Source organism: Thamnophis elegans, chromosome 1 (assembly GCF_009769535.1).
Source record: "Thamnophis elegans isolate rThaEle1 chromosome 1, rThaEle1.pri, whole genome shotgun sequence".
Taxonomy (NCBI): domain Eukaryota; kingdom Metazoa; phylum Chordata; class Lepidosauria; order Squamata; family Colubridae; genus Thamnophis; species Thamnophis elegans.
The window spans coordinates 139002742-139026217 of record NC_045541.1 but is presented as its reverse complement, the minus strand read 5'-3'; the positions used below and the strand labels follow the sequence as shown (position 1 = coordinate 139026217).

The 23476-nt window shown below is 36.4% G+C and overlaps 1 protein-coding gene across 1 annotated transcript in view; it reads left to right on the top strand.

The window, feature by feature from the left end:
• The first annotated feature begins 1051 nt into the window (after positions 1-1051).
• EML5 (EMAP like 5) overlaps positions 1052-23476 on the top strand; it is an 89263-nt gene continuing 66838 nt past the window's right edge. Inside the window, 7 exon segments of the mRNA XM_032224662.1 lie at positions 1052-1248; positions 7023-7182; positions 11673-11698; positions 11700-11769; positions 12211-12279; positions 19280-19465; positions 22953-23088. Of these exon segments, the coding sequence (XP_032080553.1) occupies positions 1052-1248; positions 7023-7182; positions 11673-11698; positions 11700-11769; positions 12211-12279; positions 19280-19465; positions 22953-23088 (844 nt within the window).

The following is a 23476-nucleotide window of genomic DNA, read 5'->3' as shown; positions in this document are numbered from 1 at the left end:
TATACCTGCTTATACTTATATGTTATATTCATATTTATACTTGTTTTCTCAAACATGCTTGACAAACCAAATAAAATAAAAAAATAAAAAATGAAATCTGCGTTTATGGACACTTTACTACTGGAAAGTGAGATTCTGTCAGGTTTGGAATAGCAGTCTGGTTCCTTACTTAAGGGGTGTTTTGTTATTGTTTTAAATTGATATGCTTAGGATATTCTTTGCTCTAGAACCACGTTCCTCCTCCTCCTTATTTGCAAAGCAGCTTACCCTCGCAGGCAGCTTCGCCTCTTTCGCTTCCCCTTACCCCCCTCTTCATGTGGCTCTTAGGAGACGCGAGGACTGGCTAGGGCTGCCCTGGGAAAGGCTGGCCGTGAAAGGGCCCCCAGCTCAAATTAATAATAATAAATGAAGACCGGGTAACCGTTCACCGTAGCCCCTCTTAAGGAAGCGGACGAAACGCATCACTCCGACATCCAGGCAGCCTTCGGGATAAACAGAAAGGGAGCGGCGGCCGCCGCCAACAGAAGGGGACCGCGCAGCCGCAGTGGGGAGAAGGGGGGGCGGGGGTGGATTGACATTGCAGGAGAAGAGCCCGCGGGTTTCGGGAGGACGACGACGACGACGCAGCAGCCAAGTAGCCGCGCGTACCTCCGCGGCGGCGGCGACGGGCGCGCAGGTGTTATATGTGTGCATGTGGGGTTGTCTTCGCCTAGCAGCCTCCCTTGCAGTTTTCTGCCTCCGTCGCGCTGGGTCGGCTGTCGGGCCCAGCAGGTGGATAACTACGGTCGTCGAGCCATGGGGGCAGCACTGCCGCCGCGTAGCCATGTCTAGCGGCGACAGCAGCAGAGGCGCTGCCCGGAGGAGCGTAGCTCAGCGCGGTGCGCGACGCTTTCTTTGAAGCGGGCGGCTTGGCGGCGGCGGCTGCATGAGACGATTCCATGTTGGCGGTTCAGGATTAAGCGAAGGAAGACCCCGGTCGTGGCGCAGAGAGCCGGCTGACTTCTTCCTCTCTCCCTCCATTCCTCGGCGCTCCAGCGGGGAACGGAGAGGCATGGCTGACCGAAGCGCCCCGAAGTGCCACTTGAGGCTGGAATGGGTTTATGGCTACAGAGGTCACCAATGCCGCAACAATCTTTACTACACGGCCGCCAAAGAGATCGTGTATTTTGTGGCGGGGGTTGGAGTGGTCTATAGTCCCCGGGATCACCGGCAAAAATTTTACCTGGGGCACCAGGACGACATCATCAGGTAAGATGCCGCTTCTTCCTCCCCAGACCTTCTCCCTTGTTCTGCTCCAAGCCTTCCTTGGAACCGTCCTTGCGGGAATGATCGCAGGACAATCGGCGGGCGCCCTCCGTAGGGCACCGAGTCCCCGCTTGATTTCATTCCCTAGAAGCGTTGTAGTAGCTGGGAATTCTTCGAAGCTCTCTTCTTCTTCTTCTTCTTCTTTTATGAGACTTCTGCTTATCTGTTTTATTCCAAACATTAACGTTTGGTTTCTGATCATTGCAGTTCCTTTCTTTTTCTAAGATCCACTGAAATAATCTCCTGAAAAAAAAATCTTTAGTTTATAACTTACATTTTAGCAACTGTAACTTCCTTTTCCTGAGAATGAAGTAGAGGTTTTGAATCCATTTATTTTTGGCTAGTGTGTGGAATCGGAATTCACATAATGAATACTGCATCTTTGATTTTGATTCATACTTCACCTCTTTTTAGCCTTTTCCTGTAGTCAAGTTGAACTGCTGTCCACACATCTTTGAGAGACAACTACATCCTTATATGAACTACACAGTTTCCTTTGCCAATTGCTAGCCTGCCTTTATTCTGTGTCAGTAACCATAATTGATTTTACTCTTAAGGTACAGGGTCATAAGCCTATCCTGTTTTCCTGAAAATAAGATCTCCCCAGATAGTAAGCCCAATTGGGCTTTTGAGCACATGCACTAAGATAAGCCCCCCCGAAAATAAGCCTTCTCCAAAAATATTGCAACACAGCAGCAGCCATGAGGTGACCACGCTTGCTACCTCCTGCACTTCAAAAATAATAAGACCTCCCCTAAAATAAGGCCAATTGCTTATTTTGGGGGTCAAAAGAAAATAAGACCCTGTCTTATTTTTGGGGAAACACGGTAATAGATTTTACACACCATGAATCTGGCCTCGGATGGTATAGGAATAAGAACTACTTTGATACTGGTGTGGACTTAAACCCATCTAACTTGGTTTGGGAAAATGAGGGTTATATCATGTGGACATGGTGCAAAAAAAGTTAATGGTGTATTGTCAATGAAATTCTCATGCATTAGAGTAGAGTTGTACAAAAGTCACCTAGCCACAGCACCAGCACACCCTGATGTCTAGAAGTTGAGTCATGGCAACTGCACTTCTTTTCTGTTGGTTTGGAATGTTTCACTGCATATCCAAATAGTTTGGGTGACTGAAGAAGCTACATGGATAAGCAATGAAAAATTTCAAACCAAAAAAGACAAGAAACCCAATTGCCATGACTCAACTTCTAGACATCAGGGTGTGTTGGTGCTGTGGCTAGGTGTAAGTAAGGAAAGGTCTTCAATTTCCAAAAACTTCATCTGATCAATTGAAGGTGCACTTCTAATATAACAACAGTTTTTTTGCTTCTTAAATATTATCAAAGGCACCTGGAAATATTTTCTTATATTGCTGTTTCTTTTCCTTTCACTGCCTTATGAAATTGTCTACAGTTGAACAGTGTACATTTTGAAGCATTGCAAACTTTGTAAGTGGCTGATTGAAGGATAGTATTATCTTGTCCTGAACAGGTGTATTTTTCCATTCCTATCAAGTATGCTTTTTTAGTTAAAATAATACTGGTATCTAGTTTTATTCTCTTTCATTTATTAATAAACAAATTGACACATAATGCTATTTTTGCTCTGTCCTGGACAATGGATTTTCATTATTCCTCCCATTAATTCAAATCAGTAAACTTGCAGAAGTTTACTGTTGATGTATATATAACTGTGACCCATTTCTTCAAGCTTTTGAATATTATCTTGTGCTAGTAGTCCTGTTTTATATGAATAAATAGAATCACATTTTATTTAAGTAATGTTGGCAATCATAGCATAACATTGGTGAAATCTTAGAAAATAATATTAAAACATTGTTTTGGAATTGGTTTTCACTTAGGATTTAATAATTGTGTATTGTATTTGAATATACACAACTTTCAAAGTAGAAATAAAACAATTCTTGTTACTGAATTTTTGATTGTCTTACATTTTTCCTTAAACGTTAATCTTCCAAGCTCAAAATAAATGCTTTAAAATCTTTCATTAACTTTCTTAGAGCTATCAGTAAAAATAGAGACTATTTTGAGATATGATTTTAAATAAATATTTTATTTTTATTGTATCACTCATATTTTAGTTCATAATTACATATAGATAAAAGTATATTTCACTAGAATATACATTATTTGAAGCATTAGTGTCAAATATGTATAGCTGTATTTCCAATAAAAACATTTGTTCTTTATAGTATATTGTATACTATACAATTATTGCTATTAGCATAATTCCTATTGTTTTCTACAGTAAGTACATGTCATATGGAATTAGTCGCTTTTGTATTCCAACAATAAAACACATTAACAAATCTCTACCCTGTTTTTAAATGTGATACTACTATCATTTGCAGAAATTAGTAAATGTGATTGTGGGTCTGTATGATTTTCTCTAGAGTAATAAAATAAGCCAACACCTAGGGAATGTCAAATTTATTTTAAGACAAACACACATTTATTGCTCATAAAGCTGTAAAGATAAATTTTATAAATCAACATATCTAGGGAAACCTCATGTCAGTGAAGGATTCAGTAGGATGTTCAGTGTTGAGATTTGAGCATTTTTCATAGGGTACATTATTTGTAAGAAAACTGAAGAAAGATTCTGTTCAGCAGTTGATATTTCAGTCTTATTGTAACTGTATAGCCAAGGCAGTCACCAATCTACTGCAGGAACAGAAGCAAATTCAATGAACAGCAGGGGAGCTGTCCAGCACAAAGGATACCATCGAATGTAGAAGGAAAACTAGCCAAGGTTTTTCAAAACGGGAGCTGTCCAGCTTTTTTTAGATATTGGGTGGAGAAGTATATGAGAAGAATTATAACAGTTTAGCGTTTTGCTGGATTCAGAGAATTCTGTGGCAAAGGGTTCTTCATTCAGTTGTTAGCAGTATCAGCAGAGCAGATATAGTTATCCAAAACTCTTAAATATGTAGAGAAGCTTAAAGAAAGCAGTTTATATTAAGTAAGAAAGGATGTTTAGAATGAAAATCAAAAACTCTTATATCAGTAATATATCAATATTATACTGGAAAAAAACACAGAAAGCAGTCGGCCACTAGATTATTTTGCATTATTACAGTATCAGCTTACATCCACATTGCCCTAATATTACTTATTACATTGCTGTACATTATTTTGTGTACTTAGAAAATGTAACTTCTCAAATATTAGATTTAGCTATTATATTTGGACATAATACGAGTACAGATGTATGAATTCATAGTCATTTAAATCTGGAATGTGGCTGAAAGATGCTAGTCTATAATATCTAACTCCTGGAAATCTTTTTAATAGTATGTGAAAATGAATTAAAGAATACATGAACTTTTGAGATAACTAGCTTAAAATATAATTATGTAGCATTTTTTTCCTATATATGTTTTCCTGAATTTTTCTGAGTAAAATTTTCACATCTGTTTGTTCAACTGGCAGTAAAGGATATGGGTATAGCTACTTCTCTGCATGAGATAGTAGGAAGCTGCCTTATTGTCAGGCACAGTAATTGAAGATTGAGTTGTAGCTCAGATTTATTGCTCATAACTATATCCAAGAATCTGGTCGACTAACAGTCAGCACTAAATTGGCACTAGATAAAGGTCAACAGAATTCAATGAGGGTTGGACTTGGATCTCTTGTGGCAATGCAAAGACTAAATTGATGATGAGTTTAACTCCACCCTTCAGCTCTGCCTTCTTTTCTACACATGTACAAAATAAGGCCACTGATTTATTAGGTCACCATAGTCAGCGCTGTCTGGCATTAGCTGTTGAAAATTTCACTCCAACTTCCCTCCCAAGCCTATTTCGAGATTCAACCAGATTTCTTTGTATCTACTCTACTATGAAATTATTGCTAAAAACAAGGCATCCTATTTCCTATGAAAATGATGTTTTTTTCTATATCAAATTTTTAATGTATTTGCAATACATTAAAAAAAAAAAATGTTAAAAGTGTAGTATGTTTAGACTTACTATGTCAAATCAACAGGCTGAGGAGCTAAGGGCATAAGATAATAGTTTAAAGTTTATTCTTTACATGTAAGTAAGTTAATGGAATAATTAAACTATAACAATTTTTTGCAGCTTATTTTGAAAATCAACCATATTTTTGCTGCTAAACAATTAATGAGTTGTAGACCCAGTGACATTAGAATAAATATAGTGAGGTGGATACAATGTATTTTCTGGTTTGATATTTGTTAAATGACTGCAAGGAAGACTGCATCTTCCTAAATTAGCAGCAATAGCACAGTTTTCCAGATGGGACATAACAAAGGAAAAAAGAAAGCTGATTTCATCTGATTAGACCAGCTTGGTTTCTAAAGCTGATTTCACCAGGAGTCTCTACCTTTTTGTTCTGGAAACATCTCAAAATATGATAAATTATAATGCATCCACCTATATAATTGGTCATGAAGTCCTCTCTAGTCACATAAACACATCCCTTGCTCAAGAAACTGAGGTTAGCCAGAACTTTCAAGCCACTTCTTTGCTTTTGTAAAGCATTGAAAAATCTTTCCCTAAATATCCCCAAAAGCTAGTGGTTTTCAGCGAAACATTCATATCGAACAGTAACATAAAATAAAAACACAGCAGTTTGGGGACATGGAGCAGGGGGAGAAGAGGGAGAAGGCAGAAGAACAGAAGCTTGTTTGATTTATCTGTTTTTATGGGGCTGCTTCCAAGAGAGCAGGTTATGGCTTTCCTGTTTTGGATAATGGGGAAGCTTTGAGTAACTTCCTTTCTCTAAATAATATTTTTTTAAAAGAAGGCTGTCCCTCTCTGTATCAGGAAAGTGGACTGTTTCCTGTTTTCTTCAGGATAATCTTAAGGCATATGGGCAGTCTTCAAGGGCAGTCTCATGTTGTTGTGGAATGGGAACCTTGACTCGGAAGACCATGCAACATTTTCAGTGTATCTTTATTATTTGATCAGTTTCATTTAAGACTGTTCTGTAAACTTTGATGAAACATAGTCCATTCTAGGAAATAGAAAATTCTTGAGAACATTCTTCTTGCCAGGGTCAGCGGTGACATGTCAGATTTTAGCATTGTTGTGATAATTTGGATGGGACTTCCAGATATCTGGCAGATTTGTAACCATATTGTTGTGGTGTACATATATGGTTATTATGTTATTATGAATGAACATATATAATTGGACTCATACACAAATGCTAGTACTTTAGAGTGAAAAAATGCATACACCAGCAATCAAATGTGCTTAGTCCCATGGTGAATGGGTGAAACTATTAGCTCTGAAAGTAAATAAAAAGTTATAAATCCACATTTGTTTCTATATAGTGTCTCTGGATCTTGAAGAATAATAAGTGGTAGCACCTCAAGTGACATATCTAGTAACTCAAGTGTGAATAAATCCCTGCATCTTAAATGAGTTATCTGTTATCCTTGGATATAGGATTATGAAAGATATTAGCAGGATGTAGTTTACAAGTAATGGATTTCTTTCTTCCATGCTTTTGCTCTATGCCAATTTACCGTTTGAAAAGTATTCTTAAAAGCAATTCCTTTTCTGTTCAACTAGAAAGTTGCTTTTAGAAAGATTCAGAGAGCTTGTTATACTGAAGTTCAGAATAATAATTCCAGATATGTTTAAGACACACAGTGAAATTCAGACTATAGACGTCCTGTTTCAAAAGTTATTAACTTTTGTTTATGCTTCTTTTTTCCAAGCCTTGCTTTACATCCTGATCGAGTATTGGTAGCAACAGGTCAAGTTGGGAAAGAACCATATATCTGTGTTTGGGACACCTACACTGTACAAACTGTATCAGTAATGAAAGATATTCATACACATGGTATAGCTTGCTTGGCATTTGATGTAGATGGTCAGGTATGTATCTTTATTAATTATTCTGTTTAATGTCTGCATAATTTGCTGCAAATTCTACTGTATAGACTATTTGGATGATACATTGAGATATTTAATTTTAAAATAATATATAAAAGTGTTCATAAACATGAGAACATTAAGGCTTATTTACATAGTTAAAATGGTCATCATTCTAATAATTAAATTGCATATATAGCACATTACTGTGTAAATTCAGCTTTTGTAAAGCTAAAAGGAGTCCCTGCGGATTTTACTCCACTAATTGTTGCCAATTATAAGGGGTAGTGCTCATCTCCATTTCAAGGCGATAGAGCCAACACTGTCCAAAACATTTATATGATCATGTGGCCAGATGATATCATGAAGCACTGTTTCTCTCCGTGGTGGTACCTATTTATCTACTTGCATACTTTCAAACTGATAGGTTGGCAGGAGTTGGGGTGAGGTGGGTGCTCATGCTGTCACGTGATGCTCAGATCTCAAACTTTGGTTGTGTTTATTATTGACCCACTGTGGCACCCAGATTAGTTTTGTATAAGAGTGAAATTCTGAATTTGGCAATCAATTTCCTAATTCTATAGAAAAAATAAGTTCCTAAAGTTGTCCTGAGGTTTCGGAAGAAAGACAGATCATAACAGTTAAAGGTAGTCTTCAGCTTATTGACTATTTGAAATTTTGACAGACCCTAAAAGATGCTTACAACCGCTTTCAAAGTTACAATGGCCTCCCCTTGCAGTCATATGGCCGCATTTTGGGCACCCAGACACTGATCCACATTTACAACTGTTGCAATGTCCTGTGGTACATGACAGTGATTTACATTGCTTTTGCTGAAAACCTTTGTTTAGTTCTATTTTTGGCAAAAATGCCATAATGCTCCTATTATTATAAAAGTATGCTCCATAATGAACAGTGGGGTCATTTAACAACTGTGATGTTCACTTGATGACTTTGAATTCACTTAATGACTATGGTGATTACTTAATCACTGAAAAAAAAGGTTTTAAATCAAGGGCTACCTATAGTCTCTAGTCAATGCTTAATGGAAATCTAAACATATATGTATGTATGTATGTATGTATGTATGTTATTGTATTGTATGTATGTATGTATGCATGCATGCATGCTGCATGTATGTATATGCATATGTGTGTATATTATGTTTTTATATATATTATGTGTGTGTGTGTGTGTGTGTAATAATATAAAATATAAATATAAATATAAATATAAATATAAAATAAATAAAATAAATATAATAAAATATAAATATAAATAATAAATGTAAATGTAAATGAAAATAATAATTAAATATAAATATAAATAATAATAATAATAAAATAATATAAATATATATGTATATATCTGCAAAATGTGTACTCATTCATATTTATGTAGTACCTTGTTTCACAGAAATCAAACTCTCATTTCCCTCTCCCAAAAGTCACATACAAATATTTTTATTTGTTTGTATACGACACATGGTTATTTATGGTCCATAACAGATTTAAGAAAATAACATTTGATTTTAGATATATTTTCCTGTTTGGCCATCTGGATTTAATTTAGGCAAACATTATGATTCTCCACTGATATAATTTACACTGTAGTTTCAAAGTGTTATTTTTAAAAGGCAATGTTTATTTTAAATAAATTGCTGAAACATACATAGTGTTATCCATATGGAAACACTATGGAAAATGTTTATTCATCTACCATTTCTCTTACTCCTATATGGCACTAGATATGAAGACAAATACCAGTTACTGGTTAATATTAGATACATTTAATATTAGAAAATGTGCAAAAAAAGCATGTCTATTGATTTTACTCTGAAATTCTATGAATTTTATCTAATTTCTCTAAATGAAAAATTGAAGAACAAGGTTGTGTCACTTAAAATGCTAAATCCCAAATCTATAACTCCATTACTTCTGTCTTTAGTCAGAATGATACTGTTTAAATGTAAGATGTAGACATGCTAAAAAGCACTGAAACTCTTTCCAAACTTTTCCATTGTGAAATTCTGAATTTATTTAGTTGTCTTTTTATCTGTCTTACAGACTGATCACTCACTTATAGTTTTCTTCTTCACACTTTTTCCTTTCTTTAGATTTCCCAATAGAGCGTCTTTTTATAATGCATTTTGCCTTTATTGTCCTCTTCTCCTGTCTTGTGTAAACTTTGTTTCATTGCTTTTTAACCAGGACCAATAATGTCAAAATGGTGGGCATGATAGCAAACAAGGGTCTGCCCTGTTTTAAGAGGCATCATGTGGTGGTGGCCTAGAAATATTCTTAATAACCAATTAAAAGAGGTGAGGCTTTGAACGCTCAGCTGCACCCACCATTTTGTTGATCATCCAATTTACTTTGAACTGTGTTTAAAGTAAATATTTTAAATTGAATTATGCATTAGCCACTGGTCTGATTCGAATACACCCTAACTGGTTTTAGACTGAGCTCCTCTGATATGATTGTAAACCCAGAAGAGAAGTTGATTTTGAAAGCATATCTATCACTGATCTCTAGTAGCAACCATTCAAGGTCTTCCACCTTTTTTCAATCCAACACAAATTGAATGATACAAACATGAATACAATTGGAGAAGGAAGTGTGTCAAATTTTAAACCCGTAGAAACAATGGTTTATGATCTAGGTCTTTACATTTTGCTACTTAATACCGGTGTAAAAAGTTAACATTTTTATTTTTTGGTGAAATTATACAAATGTTTATAAAGATTATCATTGCCTGTAGGATTCAGTTTGGCAAAGTTAATTATTAATAGGCTGAAGGGAGAAATGTGCAAGAATCTAAAACTTACTTCACTTCTGTGGGTTGATTACAACCTGGGAGTCACTCCAAAAGGCAAGATGGTTATCAAATTCCCACCCTTTTAAAATTTATGTCATGCCTTTTTAATCCCCCCCCCCCCGATTTTGTTTCTAGTAAAGGGCATTTGTTTCTATTTTGCTTATTTTGTCAGCAGCATTTATGAAAATGACATATGAAAATGCCCTTTCTGAATGCATATCTAAAAATTCAGAAAGATACTAGTAGCATTATTCCCATAAAATATAAAGTCTTCACCTTTGCGAGTAGAATGTAGATGATTCACTTCTTCGTCCTCTAATAGTTGTTTGTTTTTTGGAGATAGTAATTTGAATCTTAGTGGCATACATCATAAACATGTAATTAAGGTTAATTATATCTCCAAATATTTTCATTTCATAATTAAATTTATGGGAGGAATAATTAAAAAAGTATGTAAGAGTCTCCCAGGACATGCTAAATTGATAGCAAAGGCATAGAATATTTAATAGGATATTTAGTGAAGATGAATGTACAGCAGAGGAACAAAAGTTGAAGATTCAGCATATTCCAAGTTGACATACTATATTGCAACCCTTTATTCTCCCAAAAGAATCTAACAAAACTCTTTAAATAAAGGGCACTGGATTCTAGAAAAATCCTACTTCAGCATTCCTCTCCTTGAACTTTGTAGTAGCAAATTTGAGATTTACACCATTCAAACTGGAAGGCTCAATTACAAATTGCAGAATTTTCTGCATCTTTCTCAACCTGGAGTATCTTTTATATGTCATAGAGTTTAAAGAAAAATATGTAAATTTTGAAGATTAATTTCTTCCTAGAAAATTCTCTCTTTGTGTGTGAAAATTTTATATGGTTCAAATCAGATTGGATTTCAGAAGAATGATTGGGTACCTGCTGAATCTTCTGATTTGGGTACCTTCTGAATCTATTTAATCAACTAGATTTGGTTCAATATTTAGTGAAATCCAAAGCCTGCCTCTAACTGAAAATTGTAAAACGATGTTTCAAAAGCTGCAGAAGAAGGAACTTGATTTATCACTAACAGTTATTAGTAGGCTTGCCTTATAAGTTATAACTGCATCGAACATTAACATCGACCTCCCCATTAGAAAGGCAAAGGATTCTGAAAGGGGCAGAAGCAATATAGCATTACTGAAGCTTCTCCATGTAGTTCTTTGGATTTTACCCTATCCAGTGGTAGGTTCTGGACCCAGGCTCAGCCAGTATGCTGCACACGGGGGCCTGGCATCCTAGATGGGCACACACACTGTGTGCGTAAGCGCACACCACCGCCCTGCGACACCCAGCTGCCCGGCAGAGGTTGCACAGGCATCACATGCTGTCGCACGTGCGCAATGGGCCGGTCATGGTATTAACGCCCATAGAACATGAGTGGGTGGGTGGACAAATGAGCCACCATACTGCTATGGTGGCTGCTTCTCCCGGCTACTCCCGGTACAGCTGTACCAGGCCGTACCTCCCAGAAACCCACACTGACCCTATCTCTTCAGAACACTGTAAAACATTATTTACTTTTTTAAATGCTGTATTCTTGATATTCTCTCCCGCACACAACCTGAATCATTCAGAATGTATTATCATTGGAGTATTAATGTTTTTCTTTTATTCTCCTTTAATATTTTGGGAATTGTTAGCGTTTGCTTTCAGTTGGTTTGGATTCAAAATACAATCTGTGTCTGGGATTGGAGAAAAGGAAAAATGTTGTCCATGGCTCCTGGTCACACTGACAGAGTACGTATAATTTTATTTACTCCCTCTGTATATTTTAAGAACCTTTTTCTGTGTCTGGAAAGTTTGATCCAACCATTTCTAATGGAATCACAAATAAGTGACAATCCATAGTTTATACTTTTGATTCTATGTAAGGCTTTTTACCCATATTTGCTTAGGAGGAAATTACAGTGAATTAAATATGGTTAGTATTATACTCTTCTTGCAAAGAGCCTTGATTGGCTTTCATGATGATTTAAATTAACAACCTTACCTGTTTGTATTATAAATCTACAAATATTTAAGAAGTTTAAGAAAATCTATTGGACAAAATATTTCCAGCAAAACCTTATATAATTTATTAGATAAGGAGATGTGGATATATTTCTCTAAATATGTTTGCTTTTCTCTATAATTAATGTTATTTTCAAGACCAACATTTTTTGTCTGTCCCCTGTTCAGATATTTGACATTTCTTGGGATTTGTACCAACCAAACAAACTTGTTAGCTGTGGTGTAAAACATATTAAGGTAAGAAAACATATATTTCACTTCTGTTTCCATTTTGTCACAATAGATCTTTTCTACCCTAGTGTATACTTTATTTTTAATTGTTTGGTCTTTTGAGGTGTTCTGAAAGCCTTAGTCTTCTAGGAGTTGAGTGGTCTCCAAATGTAAAGTTAAAAATGAATAAAATACACCTTTTTATATGGACAAGATAGAATATCTCAGGGGTGAATTTTTTTTTTTTAAAGTTTATTTATATGCCGCCCTTTTCCCTGGGGGGACTCAGGGCGGCTTACAACTTAAAAGGGGTGGGGGAAACAAACTTATAACATATAGAACAATACATCATTAAAACACAACATTCATACCATTCGGGCGGGCGGTTGCAATCTTTAGCCCAGGCCTGACGGGATAGCCAGTTTTTAAGGGCTGTGCGGAAGGTCTGGAGGGTGGTGAGGGTACGAATCTCCACGGGGAGATCGTTCCATAGGGTCGGAGCTGCCACCGAGAAGGCTCTCCTCCGCGTGGTTGCCAGTCGACATTGACCGGCGGATGGAACTCGGAGGAGGCCTAATCGGTGAGATCTAATTGGTCGAATGGAGGTGATTGGCAGGTAGGCGGTCTGAACTGAAGGCCTGAAGGCCGTAAGTGGCCCAGTGGTTAGAATGCAGTATTGCAGGTTAATTCTGCCGACTGCCAGCAGATTGATTCTCACTGGCTCAAGGTGGACTCAGCCTTTCATCCTTCTAAGGTTGGTAAAATGAGGACCCAGATTGTTGGGGTAATACATTGACTACTGTAAACCATTTAGAGAGGGTTTGTAAAGCACTTTGAAACAGTCTAAGTGCTATTGCTATTTTTTCTTTATACAATTTATAGACCACCATTTATTTATTAATTATTTCATTTATAAAATTTATAGACGGTTTATAATCCTGCAGTGATGCAGTAATAAGTTTAACTCCAGTTGGCCCAGTTGTGGAAATGTCCTTTCTTGGACATTCATATTCTTGGCTGCAGTATTTGGCACAAATTATTTAAATTGAAATCTTATTAATCAGCATAAGCAGTTCCACTCTTGTCAAACAAAGTAAATTAATACATAAAAGCTAAGTTATTTCCCACTGTTCTTTAACTGAGTTACACAACTGCTACAAGCTGGAATCAATCCAACTAACTTGATGTCCTAGAAGAAGCTGTTGGTAGTTTCTCATTTCTAGAAGTGAGAGGGGCTGAAACACAGAGGTAATGCTTTTATGTGGCAATTCCTGCAGTTTGGAACAGCCTTCCAGCCAAGATCAGAAGGGTTCTCTCTGTCTATTCATTTCAGGAAATGCTGAAGATGGAGCTGTTCCAAAGAGCTTTTGTGAATTGAGCAGCTGTCATCAGGTTTTTTTTTGTATTGTTGTTGGTCTTTGGTTTTCATTGAGTGATCATTATTAATTTATTGGTACACTATTAATATTTATTCTGGATGTTTTTGTTATGAACATTTTTGGTTAATAAGCTGGAGTGCTACCAGACTACAGTGATTACTGGTTGAATGAATAAATACATAACTAGTTATAAGATTATATAGAAAATGCTATCCAATATTATTCAACACAATGCTTAAGAGAGCAGAAATCACAACAGAATCAAAACTTTTCTGAATGAAGCCATGTTTGCTGTCCATCCAAAACCAGGCAACGGAGCCCTGGTGGTGCAGTGGTTAGAATGCAATACTGCAAGCAAATTCTGCCCACAGCCTGGAGTTTTACCAACCTTGGAAGCATAGAAGACTGAATTGAGCCTTGTAGAGGGCTCAATTCAGTTTTCCATCCATCCATGATTGGTAAAATGAAGACTATGCTGACTTTGTAAACCTCCCAGAGAGTGCTGTAAATCTCTATGGTGCTGTATATTAGTCTATATGCTATTGCTATTGCAAAGCCATTTCAAATTTTGCATAACATGACTGGAAAAAAATAGACTTTATCCTGCATAATCAACTGTATGAGAAGAGAAAAGAGATCATCTGCCAGTCAGCATGCCATCCAGGGGGGAGAACACACCAAGAAATAGGTCTTGTAAGAAAACAAAGAATATATAACAAGGAAATTATAAGTGCTTGAACTTATTTGAATTCTTTAGGAAAGCATTCAGTTACCAGACAGAAAAAGTTAATAAAATATGTTGCTATTATCAAATCTGTGTCTAGAACTATTTACACACTTTAAATATATTATAATATATTCAGAGTAAGGTGAATGCTTGATTCAAAAATATCACAACATATAATATTTAAAATAATAGTAATTTATTCACTTGAGCTTTATTTTAAACAGATGCTACATATTTGTTTATAGTCTATTGCAGTGATGGCAAAGCACCCCCCCCCACATGCACATTTCCTATGCTTCCCCCCAAGCACACCCCACTGTTCGCCTCCAAGCTGAGCTTGGTATTTCCTCCAGGGAGCTGGGAGAGGCCATTTTTGCCTTTCCCAAGCTCCAGGAAAGCTTGGGTAGGGTGAAAAATGGGCCCAGAAGTTCAGAAACAATCCGTTCCAGCTTCTGGGGGGCAGGGGAGGCCACTTTTGCAGGTCTACTATTTCACCCTCCCCAGGTTCTAGCGGCTTTCCTGAAGCCTGGGGAGGATGAAAACGGCATCACCCGCCCTCCAGAAGACCAAAAATCAGCTGATTGGTGCACAAATGCACACTGGAGCTGACGGCACACATTCCATAGGTTCACCATCATGGGTTCTATTGGCTTAAAAAAATGGGTCCAGTCATGTGGGTGCCTCAACTTACAACCATCGTGACTTAAGAATAGAATTTCTGGGCTCCATTACAATTGTAAGTGGAGGACTACATGTATTGCATAAATATTTTCCTGATTTCTTTTGTGAGTCATCTGTTTTGTACTGTGAAAGCTAATAAAATGCTGCAAAGCCAGGAATTTCATCAAGAAGAAGCAATGAAATTTTACTTGGTGGCCTGAAAACTTTTTCAAATGCTTTCCTTTCTAGAAATGTAACTGTTATGCTTACAAATATTGGAATATTTAAGATATGGGCAAAAATTCTTTTCAGACTGTAATAAAACATGGCATGTTAGGTGAGCAACTTATATAGAAACAAGGAAGCAACAGTTCAATTGCATAGCTTGCCTTGAAAACTGAGCATTAAAATAATTGAAGTTAGAAAAGATCATTGACTAGGTCTGGATTGTAGTCAGCCACAAATATTTTCCACTTAGCTAGTTATTTCTAACCATTAACTCTCATTGGTTCTTGCTAAGGGTGGGAATCAAGATACCAAGTAGCAATACATAGTTAATGTTGCAGACTAGGGTTAATAAGAATGCAGCCTTAGCTATTTTTGTGTACCAAAAACAAGCAATAGTCTTTTCCCTTCCTGAAGCAGACCATTACATTATTTGTAAAATTTTATTGTATATGGGAAGAAATGGAAGATTTTGTCATGTCAGATCTTAAACAGCTTACAGAGGAAATATGAATTATATTTTCTTGTTGGAGATCTGCTACTTCATTTTCATGAAGATAATTAAAAAAGGACAGGCAACTGACTGTCAGACAATAGTCATAAACCTATACAGACTATTTTTCTACTTACTTTCTTTTATTTCTATTAATTTTCCTTTCTACTGGCAAAAGTGCCATCAGTAGTTTTTCAGCAGCCTTCACTGGAAGCTTTAGATTGCTGTCCTTATTAATCTAATTATAATTGCTATATGTATGTATGTAGTATTTTATGCCATACTTATTTTGGAACATATTACAGAATTTATTAAAAGCATTTAAATAGGAATTTGTATTTTAATTTTTAAATAGAGTTTCTGAAAGTAGAACAAAAAACAGGACAATTTGGTGTGTCTCACTATAGTGAGACTAAATATATGTTTCTATCTGATTTTATTATTTAAATATGTGGATAGTAAGTATATAATTTTGTTTAATTGTCTACAATTAGCTTAGTTGCAATTGCTCTCTCATTTATATAATATACTGCTTCTCTGTTAGAGTTCTATCAAAGCCTATTCATTTTATAAAATGTATTAATTTTAGGTAATACCTTTAGGTTTGATTTATTTTTATTTTGTAAAGAATATTCTGTAAAAAATTTCTCAAGTCTTAACTGAGCATCCTTGCTTTCTTTCTTAATTCCTACTCATTCATTTGCTCTTACATATCATACCTCAATAAAATTGATCAGGTGCTGGTTAAGCTTTATTGGGAATGCATATTACTGAACCTGAAGTCAAAAATCTTCCATTGGATCTCAGGATTAACCTTTCAGCATGGCCTGCATAATTTCACAGAATTTATTTCTGAGTTAATCCTTTCTCCTCTTATATTATTTGTCAGTTTGTTTTTGAATGCAAACCACAGGTTACAATGGAATGGAGTTATTTCTGAGTACCTAGTCTCTAGACTCCTTCCTGTTTCTTAGAATGGCTGATCTTCTGTTGCTATATATTGATGCCCGCCTTCCCCAGACACAAATAGTATCTCAAGTTATTTTTAAAAAAATGTATTTGTATATTACAGATGACAATCAACGAATCATAAAATTGAAATTGGCTGTTAAAGCCACTATCACAGTGTAACAGTTAAAACATTCCCGAGAGACATAGTTGTCTATTCTTTGCTTGTCCACATCTCTAGTTTTCTTGGCAATACAGTATTTATGTTATCAAATTGCTCTTATGCTAAGCATTAGGACAAAGTTGTTTTCATGCAGGTGACTGCTGATGTGGGAAAAGTGGGGGCATATAATTCAGATGCATTGGCTGTTGAAACCTGAGTGGAAGGAGGACATCTAGAAATGCTAACAGTCAGCCACCAGCTGATGCAGATAGTCCTTGACTTACAACCACAATTGAGCACAAAATTTCTGTTCCTAAGTGAGATAGTTAAGTGAGTTTTTTCTCCATTTTACGATCTTTCTTGCCACAGTTGTTAAGTGAAACACTACAGATGATGTGTTAATAACACAGTTATTAAGTGAATCTGGCTTACCCATTGACTTTGCTGGTCAGAAAGTCGCTAATGGTGATAACATGACGCCGGGTCACTGCAACTGTCATAAATATCAACCGGTTGCCAAGCATCCAAATTTTGATCACATGACTATGGCGATGCTGCAGTAGTCATAAGTGTGTAACTTTTATCAGTGCTGTTCAGTGATGGGTTCCTACCGGTTCGGACTGGTTCAGCCGAACCAGTAGTGGTTTGGCGGTCTGGGTCGCTGGAACCAGCAGCAACCCAGGTCTGCCACGCCCCCGAACTGGTTCTTCATCTTGTTTTTCACTTCTGTGCATGCACAGAACAATTGGAATTGCTTAACATTTCCATTGGAAACATTTTTTCAGGGGTTCTGGCCTATGTGTATCTTTTTCTGAGGCCTATTGGGATTTTTGATTGTGGTTTTTGTATATGCTTATAATTATTTCTGTTCTATCCTTTGTCTATTTTTGTCTGAATCAGATATTTTCTAGTTGGTTTTAACATATTGCATGGCAAGCTGTTGAGCAAACAAGCTGTCAATCAAATCAGCAGCATCATACAAATACTGTAAATAAATCAAAAAGTTTAAATGAAAAAGCTAGTAACTCGCATTAGAATAAAACATCAAGCCAATATTCATATATGTAGTCCAAGCAGATGAGCTATCAAGCAGCTTCAGAGTTAAAAAGAGACCGAGTCAAGGACTAGGATATTAGTAAACTAGGTTAAGTCAAAAAATGTAGCCCAAGCTAATGAAATAATACTTTCTGTATGGTCCACTTAGATTTGAGGGTTTATTAATTCAGAGTGGCTTGGAGCTCACTTGTAATCTGGTTGCTATTTCTTAACACTTTTGAAAAAAACCTTACATGAAGAACATCAGTCTTTTATTTGTCATAGTCTACAAAAACTACTTCAAATTCCCAAATATGAACCAAACATAGGCTTATGTTTGCCAAGCCCACTGTTTGTTTCTGAGATGAGAAATGCCTACAGTATGTAGAATTATCCAGCCTTGCCTCTTATGGAACAAAGTAGCTCCATATTATCCAAAGTAGATAATATGTAAAAGATCTAGTAATGTTATCTATATTAATTCATTAATATATAAGGGGACACGGTGGACTAATGGTTACAACACTGGGCTTTTTAACCAGAAACTTGACAGTTTGAGACCCACGTACCTTGTGATGGGATGCGCTCCCATTCTTGCCCCAGCTCCTGCCAATCTAGCAATTTGAAAGCATGTAAATCCAAGTAGATAAATAGGTGGGAAGGTAACTCTGTATGCCTTGGTGTATAGTCATGCTAGCCTCATGACCACAGAAAGGTTTTCAGCTGACTCTCTCAGCTATGAAATGGAGATGGTTACCGCCTGTAGAATCAGACACCACTTTTTAATATTAATTTTGCATTGTTTGTTCTTAAAGCCTAAATATTTTGTCTGTCAATAGGATTTGTTCTGTATTCTTCACGGATATACATGATATGTTTCTTGCAAGATCACTTTAGATTTTAGTAGATTCACTGATACCAGTGGAATTGATTTAAGTGGCTCATCCTGCAGTATGTGTAAATATGGATTTACTATATAGACTTAAGAATAAATAATAGTGAATTCAGCAGTATTCTTTCTCAGAGAAATAGAAATAATATTAAGTTCTGCATATTCTTTTATGTGGTTTGATGAAAATGGAAAACAAAATGTGGATGCTGTTTTACTAGAAATGTGCAGTTTAATGATACAACTATGTTTCTTGAGTTCATCTCTCTCCTGTAATATATGTGATTACAACAGCATACTTCCATATTTCCTGTCTCTTTATATAGAACAAAAATGACACTGAAGTGCATGGGCATCATATTATTTACTTAAATATATGACAGTGGAAGAAAAAAAATCAAAATTTGGAGCTTTGTCTTGGCAGCTATCCATCTCAAAAGTTTGTGTTTTAGTGGCTTAAAATACTTCGTGAATAATGTTACTAAAGCAAATAACTTTTATGTTACAGTTCTGGAGTCTGTGTGGAAATTCATTGACACCAAAGCGTGGTGTATTTGGTAAGACTGGTGATCTCCAAACTATTTTGTGCCTCGCCTGTGCAAGAGATGAAATAACATATTCTGGTGCACTTAATGGAGATATTTATGTATGGAAAGGAGTCAACCTTATACGAACCATACAAGGAGCGCATGCCGTAAGTAGAATTTTGATATGACAATCTTTATTTTTTCTTCAGTTTAAAAAAAAAACAGGCAGGAAAAACACTGGTTTGTAAATGGATTGCAGTAAAATATTTATTTTTAATACTTTAAAATATGTTTTATCCTGCCTTTATTATTTTCATAACTAATTCAAGGCAATGAACATACCTAATACTCCTTCATCTTCCCATGACAAAACCTTGTGTGATGGGTTCAGCTGAGAAAGATTGACTGGCCCCAAATCTGCCAGCTGGCTTCTATACTTAAGGCAGGACTAGAACTAGAATTTCCTGATCTAGCCTGGTACCTTAACCACTAGACCAAACTGACTTTTAACTTGTTAACAACCAGAGTTGCTTGGCAATTTATTTATTAATTACATAAATATATAAACAGGCATGAAGCATTTTATAATTTTGATTTTTTAATCATTTAGAATTAAATAACAGCATTTTTGCCTCTGTTAATGCCATGTAAACTCTCTTGCACACATAATTATAATAAAGCTTGATGAATATTCACCTCCAAATTTTAGCATGCTGTATAAAAAAACTCCCATATACAATCTATAGAAAAGAGAAATACGATTATAGACCAAATTCATTATCTGACATACAGGAGAAACAGCTGCAGGTTTCTTTCACTGGACAAGCCAAAGGATGTCTCCCTGCTAAAGAAATGGTACCTCTGCTTTGCTGCCCATGTTGTATTGATTCTTCACTGAGTCTTGCCAGAACTCCAAGCCTTCCTGGAGGAAAGAGGGGTTTGATGGCCAATCAGATGGCAGAGAAAGGAGAGCAGCAACTTGTTTTATCCCACTGGCATGTCCACAGATGCCCTCACTTTGCACAGATTCTATGCAGCAGTGCTCAAAATTCGTTGGATTATGACCTAAGTTATAAACCAGACCTAATGATAATCCAGTTCTCTATTTTAGAGTGCTTTGTAACTTGAAAGATATAATCTTCCACAAACTAATTTTTAACTTCTCTGTACCCATATAATGTTCCTACTCCTTCCTTTAGATCAGGGGTGTTAAACTCAATTTTATTGAGGGCTGCATCAAGGATGTATTTTACCTCAGAGGGCTTTGGATGGTTGTGGCCAGTTGGGCATTGTTGTGATCATGGCCGGGTGAACGGTCGCCGGGTAGCCATGGTGAGCATTTGACATAGGCTCAAGATTCATTTTTGCCCTTCTTTCTTTCCACAGTTCATTACTATAACCATTTTCCTCTTTTATCAGAAATTACTGAAAACATTTATTCTTCATATTCTACTAAACTCTTAGCATACAATAGCATAATACAAGGTCTAACAACAGAAGTAAATTTCCAGGATAGTAAACAGAAATGGCTGTCAATTATAGATACAAAATGGAATATGGAATATGGAATAGAATACAGAATATGGAATATAGAATAGATGGTTGATTTTAGATTAAATGCACCTACAGTATGTAAAATCTGGCACTAAATTGTAGTATTAACATAGGATGTTGCTTGTTTTCTATCCAGATCAGGCACTTACTTGAGGCCACATAATTGTAATCCAGTCCAAGCCAGGCCTGCTGTAGCACTCTGCCAACTGAAAACAGGCCACACAGAAGCCCTGGGCTTCCGCACGACCCATTTTTTGGCTCCATGCCCTCCTGCAGCACTCTCCTGGCCAAAAATGGGCTGCATAGAAGCCCTGAAGCCCCCCCCCCCCCGGAGGTTTTTGGCCTCCACAGCCTTATCTGCACGGGGGGGGGGGGCACAGCCCATTTTGTCTGGCAGAGGCACCATGGGCCAATCCTTTGATATTTCCAGGCTGGCCCACAGGCCAGATCTAAGCATCCTGTGGGCCGGATCTGGCCTGGGCACCTTGAGTTTGACCTCCCTGCTTTAGATTCTTGCTTTTTTATATGTATGGTTAGTTTTTAATTCACATCCTTTATCTCTTATTGCTTTTCATATTTTATCTTAGATTTTTAATTTTGATTCTTGAGGTACCCTTTGTGCTTTTCTAATTACTGTACTCACCTTCCTTATGCTGGGCTATGATCATTATAAAATTTCTACTTTTATTTGATCTGATTTGACCCTATTCACTTTTGTCAAAAAGAGAGTTGAGATTTGAAATCATTCTTATTTTCTTGTCATTATGTTGCAGTTGTATTATCTGCATTTTGTTTTTCCCTCAGCATTGCTGTTTCTGATCTGTCATGCAATTTTATATGTTTTTGCATGGGATAGAACATTTTGGGACAGTTCTTTAATTATCAAATTAGCCTGATATGCTATTCTCAATAAAGACATTTTGGTTGCTTCTAAATGATTTTAGAAGTTGGCCCAGAGGAACAGCTCTTCTCAAGAAGTGCACTGTTGAACTTGTAGTACAGAAAAGGACTGTCTTCTATCAATAGTTCTACATGCTACTGTGTTTCCCTGAAAATAAGACAGGGTTTTATTTTCTTTTGATCCCCAAAATAAGCACAGGCTTATTTTGGGGGAGGTCTTATTATTTTTGAGGTGCAGGAAGCGGCAAGAATGGTCACCTCATGGCTGCTGCTGTGTGGCAATATTTTCAGGGAGGGTTTATTTTCGGGGAAACAGGGTATGTGAAAGATAATTTGATTATAATAGTTTTCACTTAGAAATACCTGTGTTGCTAGTACATAAAATCTGTTATCTACATATAAAGAGCTCATGCAAGTTGTAATTAGTTCAGTGGTAGGATACGACTGGTACGCCCCAGTACGAGCGTGCTGGTGCCTGCTGGGAGCACCAAGTACTGGTACGGTACGGTGCTCTGGAGGGCCTGCCCACTCACTCGTGCTCCTTATCTGTATTTGAGATGTTCGGGGCTTCTGTGCATGTGCATGGAGCATACAGTGCCTGCACGACATTCTGCTGAGCAGCTGGAGCATCACGGGCTGTAAGTAAGCATACATGTGCTGCGCGCATTCATGTGGTGGACGCCCGGCCCCCTTGCACCGTATAGATTGCACCGGGATCCAGAACCCACCAATGAATTAATTGATCTGTGACTAATTTCTCTAGTTATTGTAACTAGAAAAATTAAAAAAATATTTGAGCTACTGTATATGACACTAAAATAATTGGTTTAATATTAACTTAAATGAAACAGATATGAAAATAGAAAGTACTACTGGAAAGACATTTTGCATATTTTTATTTCGGTTAGCAAATTATTGAAGAATTATAAAAAGCTGTCAATGGTGTTTTGTAATTATGTAATGCATAATTTGAACGTATAAATTGCATTCAAGAAAGGATTTTCCAGAAATACCAACATGCATATAATTGTTATTTTCTATTTTAAGATACAATATCTCTTATTAGTTTAGTTATTCTGAGACATTATAAATAAAAAAAACATTTATCTTATTTGAATAATCATGTTCCTTGATATGAAAGTGACTTTACTTTTTAGAACAATCTCTAATTAAATATGTGGTGTTTTTTTTCTCTGCTAGGCAGGAATTTTCAGCATGAATGCATGTGAAGAAGGTTTTGCCACTGGTGGCAGGGATGGCTGCATTCGTCTTTGGGATTTAAATTTTAAACCCATTACTGCAATTGATCTCAGGGAAACTGACCAGGGGTATAAAGGTAAAAAAAAAGGATTATTTTAATCAGTTTATTTAAGAGATAATTTTTCATAAGTGTGAAGTAGGGAAAAAAAAACATGTTCCTACCTAGTAAATCAGTTTGTGTTCCAAATGAATAACTTTCAGAGCTGGAGTTGGACAGCGGAGAAGTGGCCCTTTTTATCAATAGGTAGTTCTACTGGTTGTTATTTCCACTCTGTTGGTGATAAAATAATGTTTCCTAGCCCTGATTATAATCAGCACCAAATGTGAGCATGTAATAATGAAAATCTGTATATAATTTAGATTTAAGCTTTGCTTTGCCAAGCTAGGAATGCATCTGGAGTAATAATAAGACTGTGATAAATTTCATGCATGAAATGGTTCTGCCACTTGAGCTTAAATCAATG